A 10,265-nucleotide genomic window follows, 5' to 3' on the forward strand; every position below is an offset into this window, starting at 1 on the left:
TCAAGTGACCACTAGCCGTATCTAAATATATATGTGTATGTATTCACTTATCTGATAATAACAGAAGGATGCATTTCCTTCTGGAAGACCCTCTTTCCTCTACTCACAAACCTGCAGTTGTATATGTGCTCCATCTCAGCCTCTGCAGGTCTGCCCTGTTCTGCCTCTGAAACATTCAACCCTCTTACATTACAAGGAATTCCATCGCCTAGCAACTGGGCTCTGGAAGCATTCCCATGGCAACTGCATCCCTGGCAGTTGGCTACCAATTGAAGGAGCATCTTGGTTGCATCCTACCCCCACAGGACGGGGCTTGAAAGGGAAGGAAGGGGCTGATGGTTTGTATCTTAACAGAGCTCAAGGGCCTTTTATGCATAGAAAATGGGAGGTGTGAAGGTGAAGGCCCCTGAATAGGAAGGGCACTTGCCACTAAGCCACATTGTGTTCCCAGTTGCTCAATTTCCAGGCCACCACCTTCGTACTCAGTGAGAGAGTCCTGTCCATTAAGTGTGGGCTGCAGAGGCATTGATAGAGGGTGCCTCCCAAAAAAAATTTCCCTATTCCTTTTTTTTAAAAAACAACTTTGTTTACAGGGCAGCTGGGAATGGTGTAAAGTATAGCATTGGTAAGACCCCAGGCACTTGCCCTCTTTTTAATTTGCTCAGAGGCAGTACTTTGTAGTAGCATCTGAGAATTTGTGTCATTGGGCTGTAGCTACCTGGCTGAGCATACGAGGTCGCGGGTTCAATCCCTCACAAATCCAGGTAGGACTTGCAGAAGTTATGCCCTGCCTGAAACCCTGCAAGCCATGCTGTCAATCAGTGTAAACAGTACTGAACTAAGTAGACCTGACTCACAAGAGCAGCTTCCTAAGCCACCTAGCAAACACCCTTCTTCGTACATCAGACTCTCACTTAATGTTGGGCACAGTGGAATCAGCTGACAAAATCCAGCACCTTAGAATTACTTTATCTGTGTAGGGATGTGGAATGGAAGGGAGCGTTGTCTACCTTTCCCAGTTTTAGCAGTTCACTCACTGGTACCCGGCCATTCTCCCGCTTACCATACAGTCCTGGATTAGTTGCAGGCTACATGGTTTCCAGAAGTGCACCAGGGGCTACATCAAGTTTGCGATTTCCCCTGAGAGTGCCTCCTCCCATCAGTCAGTCCCTCTTACCCTGTTTCTGCATTTTTAGTCGTGGACACATGCACACACAAAGCAAGCAGAAAAGTGGCCGTACTCTGCTCATATCACATTTGCAAGCAAGGGCGGCGGGGAGTAAAGAGGTATGTGGACTTACATCTTAATTCACAGCACTAGTCATAAACAAGAGAGAAGCTTGTGGTCGCTGCTTTAAGAGCAAAAATTGCCCTCAGGGAAGGCAGAAGTCTGTAATGTCTTTCTGTAACTCTGCTTTCTCCCAATACAATAGTCTGCACCTGCTGGTTAAAGGGAGGGCAAATCTTGTGTTTTCCCAAGGAGCTCTGTGTTGCCTGCAAAATTTCAGTGATGGGTATTTTTTGAGTCCTGAAGCTGAGAAGGTTTAGGCCTGGTCATAGGTGACCACCCTTATGCCACCTTGTGTTCCGTGATGGGATACAAATGTAAGAAAATAATATTAAGAAACAAAGCAACAACAAATTGCTTCAGAGACAGGTCCAGAAGCCGCACTTATTGCAAATATGAACTTATGCTAACTTACTTTTTTATGGGGACATCAGAAATGAAGACTTATGATCTTTCTCCCCAATATATTTAAAGTTTTTTATCCCATCCTTTGATAATTAAAAAGGAATCTAAGTGTACGTTCTAAAAAGTCAGTCTAAAATACATGATAGCTAAACGACAAATGTGTCCTCAATCTAAAATACATGATAGCTAAATGACAAATGTGTCCTCAACCAGCTGTAGATGGAAACAGTTTAGAGTGGCTGGTTCTCTCACGGTTGTGGCTGGCATCCATCCATCTCAAAAGACAATGGAGTGCACTTGCAAGGGTGAATTTCTCAAAGCCATTTCAAAAGCCATGAAGTGCCTGAGGAAACAAGCTAATCTTTACTTGGTGTTAAATTTTTCAGCAAGAGGCAAGCAGAAAAGCGGAGATTTACATCATTGAAATGTCTCTAGTCAGAAAGCCCCCATTGCTGGTAAGATGAAAGTCCTCAGCCTTGGGCCTCCTGAAATGATCTCAGTCACTGGAGAGATTCATGTGAGAATAAATGGCAAGCAATGGGCTCATCTTTTTTTTTTATTTAGTTCATTGCATTTATATCTCACTTTCTTCTCCAAGGAACTCAAGGTAGTGTACATGGTTTCCCCTGACCCCATTTAATCCCCACAACAATATTGTAAGGCAAGTTAGGCTGAGAGGCAGTGGTTGGCCTCAAGTTACCCAGTGACCTTCATGGCTGAGTGGAGATTTGAACCCAGGTCCTAGCCCAACCTTCTAACCACTAACACTGTTCTGATCTTCTCATAGTATTAGCATTAAAGATGCATGTTGTGGATACATGTCTCGAGTTCAAAATCATGTGTTCTGGCAATTCAGTGAAGGATAAAAGATACTCTAGCTCAGAATCATCTTCTTCAGGCCCAGAAAGAGAAATGGCTCCAGTTTAGGGTGCTCTGGATAGAAGAGTCAAGCCTCATGGCCCAAAAACTGCTTCTGAAATGGATTCTTTCAGCCGCTGTTTGCTCCTACTTCTTTTTAACGCCAATTACATATTCCTTTCTCTGCCCAGTGTCCATCTTTCTCTCTCTCTCTTAGATCCGAAATGGAAGAGAGTTATCGCACCCCCAGGAACAGCCCTCCTCAGGACGATAAGGCTGCTCCAACAGGCTTTGCACCCAGAATATCGGAAGCCATGGCTGAGTACTTGGTGAACACTGTGGCCGGCACTGCCAAAATGGTCCAGGCTTCTGTGGAAGCGCAAAAGTCTGCTCAGGTACCTGAGCCCAGGCTCTAGGAATGACCAGTATAAGAGAGACTGAATGAGAGAAATAATTCTCTTGCTCAAAACTCCCAATATCATTTCTCAGCCTTTGCACACAGAGAGTACACTTGGAGTTAGGCTGAAGCAGGCTTCCTCAAACTCGCCCCTCCAGATGTTTGGAGACTACAATTCCCATCATCCCTGGCCACTGGTCCTGCTAGCTAGGGATCATGGGAGTTGTAGGCCAAAAACATCTGGAGGGCCATGTTTGAGGAAGCCTGGCTGAAGGATCGTTTCTAGCCCAAGTTACCCAACCTTGGGCTGAGGGATGATTTGAACCCTGATCTCTCTCCCCCCCACCCCATTCTAACATTGGCTCCATCCAATGCCCTGAACACTTCAGGGTTCATTGGGGGAAGTAATGCGCTTTAAATGTAAGGTGTGTGTACACAGCCACTGTGACAGGTGTGTAACAACCAACCTATAACACTTTTGCTGCCAGTGTCAAAGGAGGGGGGCTTTTACACTGTCACCCATTTTGTGGAAGGAGATCAGGCAAGCACCCAACAATACGGTGCTTTCACAGACAGTTAAAGACGTTTCCTTTTTCTTGGGCATTTCCTGACTGTTTTTGTTGTTGTTGTTCAGGCTGTTGGAGTTGCTGCAATTATACGAGTATGTTGACGTTTCAGTGGTTATTTGTGGGTTTTAATTGTTTTTGCGTATTGTGGACTTCTTTGAGATTTGTCAGCTTATAAATGAAAAGATATGTAAAATTTGTAAATAAATCAGTATGTAGGATTTAAAAATAAATGAATAAAATTGTTGTCATTTATAAAAGACCCATGGCATGGTTAAGAGTGATAAAAATGAGCTCTTTTTATAGCAGTTTTATGCAGGAATCTCTTGTATCTGGGGCCTGGCATGGCTTCTAGAGACAATTGTGTGGGGCTCAAAGCCTGCATAGCCGTGACTTGTCCCCCTCTGCCTTCTCTCCAGCTTGCTTGTTTCCATGCAGAGCAGTCCCTGGCCCAGGCCCGGCTGAGCTACATGGCAGCACGGGGGCTGGCCGAGCGACTTTTAGGGTTCCTGAACCCCCCTGACTACCAAGGGCTCTTCCAGCTCCTGACAGAACCTCCGCTACCCTATTCTGAATTCTGCACCATCATCCGACGTACAGAAAATGGTCAGTATCAATATCCCTGTTGCTGGGAATTTGTTTTCTGCCTGGACACCCGTCGTCTCTGTTGCTGTCCATCTGGGTCTTGCCTACTCCCTCAGTAGCCCCGCCCATTCTTATGGGGGTCACACCCACTGACCCCCATATCTTCATCTACTTCAGGTTCTGCGTGAAGCTAAGAATTCAGTGGGTGTGGCCTCCATAAGAATGGGCGGGGCTACTGAGAGAGAGTAGGCAGGGTTCAGATGACGTGTGGCACAGTGAATGGAGCAACAGAGCCTTTTTGTGGGTGGCCCCTCAACTGTGGCATATACAGTGGTACCTCGGTTTAAGAACAGTCCTGTTTTTGAACAATTCGGTTTACGAACTCTTGAAAACCGGAAGTAGTGTCCCAGTTTGAGAACTTTACCTCAGTCTGAGAATGGAATCCGAACGGTGGAAGGGCACTGGCGGCGGGAGGCCTCATTAGAGAAAGCGCGCCTCAGTTTAAGAACGGATTTCCGGAACGGATTAAGTTCGTAAACCAAGGTACCACTGTACTTCCCCGAAGAGGCCTGCCTGGAGCTCTTGCTGCTAGAATTATTATTGCTCACCGTATTTCTGCACTTCACCATGCTATTCCAAGGCAGGTTACAAGAGCTTTAGAAGTACAATATTAAAATGTTAAAATTAATTACAGTCAAGCGAATATGGTGGGCCCTACCATTTAGGGCCTAGCAGAAGTCTTATTTCTGTTTTCCCAGGTTTCTTTTTAAAGAGCTGCTAATGTTACCATGTTTAATTTAGTGCAGTTCAGTTTTTACTCTCTCCTTCAATGGACTGCTGCTGTTTTAGTTTGCTGTAATAACTTGTGGGCAATAATAATAATAATAATAAATTGCTATCTTTATTTATTTTCTTACTTTTGCTTCTTACCGCCTTGCCAGCAGCTCTGCACATGTAAATTTGTGTTGAAGGTGCAGGATATATAAATCATTAAAGAAAGCCACCCCACTCCTTCCTCCTGCCCTGCAGCACTCCTGCACCCTGTTCTGAAGTGCAAGCCAGGATTCCCAGCCAGACGAGAACCCAGCCCAGGCTCTGAATTCACCTGTCCGTGAGTGACCTTGTGGGAGGCCCTTGTGGGGCAAACCCATCATTTTAACGTTGGGGAGAGCGTGGTGCTGATAACGCCAAGGTTGCAGGTTCATTCCCTTATGGGATGGCTGAATATTCCCGCATTGCAGCGGGTTGGACTAGATGATGATCCTCAGGGTCTTTTCCAACTCTACAGTTCCACACTTTATATATAAATATGCTTTTATTTCCATGCTCCTCTTTCCAGACCAGATCTTAGTGATGATGGCCTTCAAGGAGGGGGTCATGACTTCCGGTGCTTCATATCCTCTTGTGCCTGTGAAAGAGTGAGTGATATGCGTCCCCTGTGCGTCTTCAACCTAAAAGTTTTGATGAGCAGGGGCTGGTTGTAATCTGCCCTCTGACGAGAGGAAGGCATTCGGCACATGCTGAGATGCATTACAGCTTCGAAGCCAAGGGTCTAGGCTTGCAGCCATGGGCATAGCCGAGGGGCGGCAGGGAGGGGCAGCTGCCCCCCATAATCAATAAAAATCAATAAAAATACACAGCAAACTGAGGTTCTGCCCCCCCACCTAACAGGAGGTCTGCCCCTCCCTAACAAAAACCCTAGCTATGCCCATGCTTGCAGCCACGTCAGAATATTTTTTAAATGTAGTGCTCGGAGGTGGTTATATATTATGACCACAGCACATGGGGAGGTGCAATTTAACCATTTGCTCCTCCACTGTGTTCTCGACAGAAATTAGTGATAAAAAAGAGGATGTTTGATGTCTCTGTGACGGGAGAGGACAGTCCAGGTGCCACAGGAGCAAGCTCTGGGTTCTCTTTTTTCGCTGTCTGCCTTCCTAAAAACCCTCCCCACAGAGCAGTTGTTGGTACTCTCAAATTTAAACAGAGATTTCCAGATCCAGAGACCACCAGATCCAGAGACCAGAAAAGTGCCAGGGGCCAGGTGGCAGCAGAGCGTATGCGTCTCTCACCTGTGTCATGTAATAACTCTGTATAAACAGGCATTTGGCTGAGCAAACAATCTATGGCCTTTTTAATGTGTTTGCGGGATAGGGTGACTGGCTTTCCCGCCTTTTGTTGTGATATGTATTTTGTGTTTCCTTTTGTATTTTATGCTGTAAACTGCCCTGTGATCTTTGGATGGAGGGTGGTATATCATTATATAATTATATTAATTATCACTGTTAATAATAAAGGGCAACGCCAGCTGTGGGCTCTGAGCCCGGCACAGCTGGCCTCAGGCCTGACAGCTGAGTGAGGTGGGTGAGGTGGGTGGGTGGGGCTTAATCTGAAGTAGGAGGGGCTAAGGGGAATCAGGAAGTAACAGGAAGCAAAAAAATTAATATATTTAGGAGACCACTGTAAGCAGATGAAAACATTAGCAGGGTTTTAATAACACTTGTAAAGTAGCAAACACTATGGACAACATTGATTGTGAAATAATACAAAGTTGAAAATGTTTACAGTAGGACCCAGGGAGGGGATGGTGGGAAGTCTGGAGATTCTGAGAAATCTCTAAATATGAATACGTACTTGGTACTGTTGTATCTTTACACTTGTAAAACCAAATATATTTTTTAATGGAAATATCAGGAAGCACTATGGAGATCCTATGAAATAGTGAGGAGGGGCCCAATAAGAGGGGGGGAGAGGGGTTGCTTCTGGGTCCCCCCCTTCCATCCTTCCCTTTTCTCCCACAGCAGGATGTGGACTGCACAGAGGAAGAGGAGGGTCTGCCTCTGCAGATTCGAGGGCGAAACCCCTCACGCCATAAGCAAGTACGTGACCTCGAACCGCTGTTTCGTATCATTATAGAAATCGGGGTTGGCTTTTGCAGCCCGGCTCCCCACCAAGCGACTTTGGATCCCTTGAGGTCCGCTATTGGTCAGAGAAATAAATGGAGACATTAATCACATACAAGAAAGCAAGGCTGAATGCTGAGCCTGATCCTTATGGATCAGTTGCAACAGGATCTCCCCCTCCCACAACAGAGAGAAGAAGAAGGGCCCCAAACAAAGTGGGAGCTACTTTTGAAACTTGTGTCCAGCCACCATGGCAAGAAAGACACAAAACGTCGTAGAAGGAGGGGCTGCTGAGTGAAAGTGGGGCGTGTGTAATTTGCACGGTTTCTAATTTATCAGTCATGACACTTTGTGAATTGCTTGTCTCCATTCTGTCATTCATAATCCTGACACATTTAACCATCTCTTTAGATATTGTAACTACCCTGTCTCCTTTCCCCTCCGGGACACATTATTCTTGCCCCTGCTCAAACCTCCCCACTTTGATACTCAAAAGACCTCCATTTGACAGGTCTCAGCTTCTATTGACAAGCCACCCAAACTGCAGATTTATGCCATGCTGCAGCCCACTGAGGAGTTTGCAAGTTTCTTGGCTAGAGGTGGCTGCCAGCAGGGGCCGATATGGACCAAGCATGGCTCGTCTGCCCCCCTTTCATTTCTAAACTAGAAGGTGCTGGAGTTCTGGCCTGGGAACCTATTTTTCCTAAGGAATCTGGCATTTGAGAAGCTGCCTGTGGTCGCTAACTTGTGAGCGAGAGATTCTGCATGTGCTCAGTGGCACTGCCCTTCTGTGGCTCCCGCTAAAGAACCAGAGGGGTCTTGTGTGGTACTTTAAAGCCTGAATTTTGTGGCATAAGCTTTTGTGAACTAGCCGCCACTATACCAAATGCAGGAAATGTATCCTCAGTAGGCAGATAGAAATATACTGTGACAATGTGACAGGCCCTACCTCTTCCATTTAATAGCTTTTGGGTCCCACCCCTAAATATGGGGCGGGGGTTGTCTTCCCCTCTGTACTTGTGTGTGCCTAATCTGCCAGCTGAGGACAGCTCCTCTTGTGCTAGTCTGTGAAAACTGATGTGGTAATGAATCTGTCTGTCTTCAAAGTGCCACAAGCCCATCTGTTGTTTTTGCTGCAAACCCTAACACAGGTCATCTCTCGTATTTGTTAATGCTAGTAGTAGTATGTGTGTTGGAAGTGTGGGCTTTGACTCCCAAGACTGAAAAATGGCTTTGAAGATGCTTTCTTCCCTTACCAGGTGGAGACTGTGCTTCTGGAAGATCAGATGGGGTATGTGACCCAGCGCCGGCCCCGACGGTCCCCCTCGGCTGGCGTGGAGGGGCTTTCCCCCCTAGTATCTGAGCAGGACCTCAACACCATTCAGGTATTGACTCTCTGGGCATAAGGCACCAGGGAAAATTGGAGAGGACAGGTGGTAGAGGCAAGAGGAGCAGGATTTGTTTGTTTAATGTTTATTTATTACATTTATGTACAATCTTTCCCCCCCCCCAAGCAGCTCAAGGTGGTGTACTTGGTTCTTCTCTCCCATTTCCCCCCCTCACAGCAACCCTGTGAGGTAGGCTAGACTGAGAGGCAGTGACTGGCCCAAGATCACCCAGTGAGCTTCATTGGCTGAGTCGGGATTTGAACCTTGGTCTCCCAACACTTTAAAGTCTAACAGTTATACTACAAGGACTTACAAATCTACTGGTACTGCTTTTCCTGGCATAGGAATGCACTGATGGGAACATTGTCATCAGCTGATCTCTGCTTTTCTAAGCAGACAAAGAGAGACTGGACAGGAGACCATGTGGAAGGGAGGGAGGGAGGACAGCCTGCCAGGCCCCATCCACAACTTGTGAGTCACAACTCCAGACAAGAAGTAGGGTGCCCCTAGGGTTACATTGATTATACCACAAAGCAAACAGACTTTTAACTGGAGTCCTTAAAGCTGTGAATAATTGCTTGACAGTTTGCGAGGCAACACATAGTGACACCAGTGGATCTTTTCTGCAAGCTGCGGAATGTTGCATTTGTAGATGCAAATCTAGGGTTTTCCCATTTTATCCCCGGAACAACCCTGCGAAGTAGGCTATGCCGACAGCAACTGTTACTGGCCTCCAGGTCATCCTGCAAGCATCATGCCTTGTTGTGGATGTGAACCCAGCTCTCCCTAGTCCAACACACTGGTTGCCATACTTCATAGTTAGGCAAAAGCAAGAATTTCAGCAGATGTGGGTCTTTGCATTCCGGCAAGCCACAATCTCTTCTTCTATGGAGCCTCCCTCTCTTTTTCCTGTCCTCAGCCCAACTTGTGCAGAATGCACCCAGGTATCAGCTGTGACTCCTGCCCACATCCAGGCTGAGGGAGGAGGGAGAAAGAAGAGGATTTCCCTCATGCGTGGGACTATAGAACACTCCATTTTTCTTATTTTCAGAAATTCTGAAACGTTTAGCATCACCACACTCCAGTCACGGGTTTTATACTAGCATGGCGGGGGGTGGACTGCCAACTTTGGGGGAAATTGTGTTGCCAGGGATAACTTTAATTTTGGATGTCTTTCAGTGAATATATGAAACGTGTAAAAGAGCAGGGTCTGTTTCCGTCTGGGAGGGTGGCAACCCTAACCCCACACTTCCAGCAGGACCAAGTCCAGAGCTGGGGAACTTTTGACCATAAATCATCACGTTCCTTGGTATAATCATAGCCACATTCTATGCCAAGTAGGAAACAGACTTTTTCCGTGTCAGGGTGGTGGAGGTGCTTGGAAACTGTGTTTTACTTCTCATTTTCTTCCTTCCCTGCTCTACAGCCCCTGATCTGCTGCCCGTCCCGCCAGGGTGGGCCAGGCAAGTTCCTGAGCAAAGTGTCTCGGCGCAAGGATCCGCCTCAGCCAGAGAATTCGGACAGCGACCCCGACCAGCCAGAGGCTTTGCCTGAGGACACCTGATCAACCTGCCTCCAGACCCACTGTATTCACAAGAGAGAATAATAAACACTCCGCTTGAACCCCTCTCCCATTTCCCTCCAGGATCTGGAGGGGAAAAGGACAGTGCATCTCTCACCCATTCCATCGGAGAGAGCCAAAATGGCACCCTCCCGATGTTGGTCAGCTATGGTTCCCACCATCCCTGGCCATTGGCCATGCTGGCTGGGGCTGTTGGGAGTTATAATCTGAAGGGCACCAGGTTGGCTATCCTTGCAATAAACACAGCAAGCAGAATTGGGAAGGGGGGGGGAGCTGCAAAGCATGCTGGGTTA

The 10,265-nt window shown here is 46.9% G+C and overlaps 1 protein-coding gene across 5 annotated transcripts; it reads left to right on the forward strand.

Annotated features, from left to right (window-relative positions):
• The first annotated feature begins 233 nt into the window (after positions 1 to 233).
• Positions 234 to 10,013, forward strand: LOC310829336 (uncharacterized protein). 5 transcript variants are annotated; one of them, XM_083707630.1, is made up of 9 exons: positions 234 to 338; positions 2,769 to 2,946; positions 3,583 to 3,609; positions 3,934 to 4,120; positions 5,129 to 5,210; positions 5,439 to 5,517; positions 6,904 to 6,978; positions 8,262 to 8,387; positions 9,817 to 10,013. In XM_083707630.1, the coding sequence occupies exons 2-9, from the start codon at positions 2,776 to 2,778 to the stop codon at positions 9,952 to 9,954; spliced, it is 885 nt and encodes a 294-aa protein (XP_083563756.1). In that variant the 5' UTR covers positions 234 to 338; positions 2,769 to 2,775; the 3' UTR covers positions 9,955 to 10,013. The 5 variants fall into 5 exon arrangements, with proteins under 5 accessions (XP_083563756.1, XP_083563754.1, XP_083563758.1 ...); XM_083707628.1 differs by having other exon boundaries at positions 235 to 338; positions 6,901 to 6,978; XM_083707629.1 differs by having other exon boundaries at positions 286 to 396; positions 6,901 to 6,978.
• Positions 10,014 to 10,265: the final 252 nt, after the last annotated feature.

This window comes from Podarcis gaigeae (genome assembly GCF_964106915.1).
Source record: "Podarcis gaigeae genome assembly, chromosome: 13".
NCBI lineage: Eukaryota > Metazoa > Chordata > Lepidosauria > Squamata > Lacertidae > Podarcis > Podarcis gaigeae.

Excerpts from the sequence above, each read along its gene's own strand:
- LOC310829336 (XM_083707628.1), top strand. The coding sequence starts at position 2,776 with ATGGAAGAGAGTTATCGCACCCCCAGGAACAGCCCTCCTCAGGACGAT. Across the intron at positions 3,610-3,933 it reads GAGTTGCTGCAATTATACGA|CTTGCTTGTTTCCATGCAGA; the intron begins GTATGTTGACGT and ends CCTTCTCTCCAG. Across the intron at positions 6,979-8,261 it reads ACCCCTCACGCCATAAGCAA|GTGGAGACTGTGCTTCTGGA; the intron begins GTACGTGACCTC and ends TTCCCTTACCAG.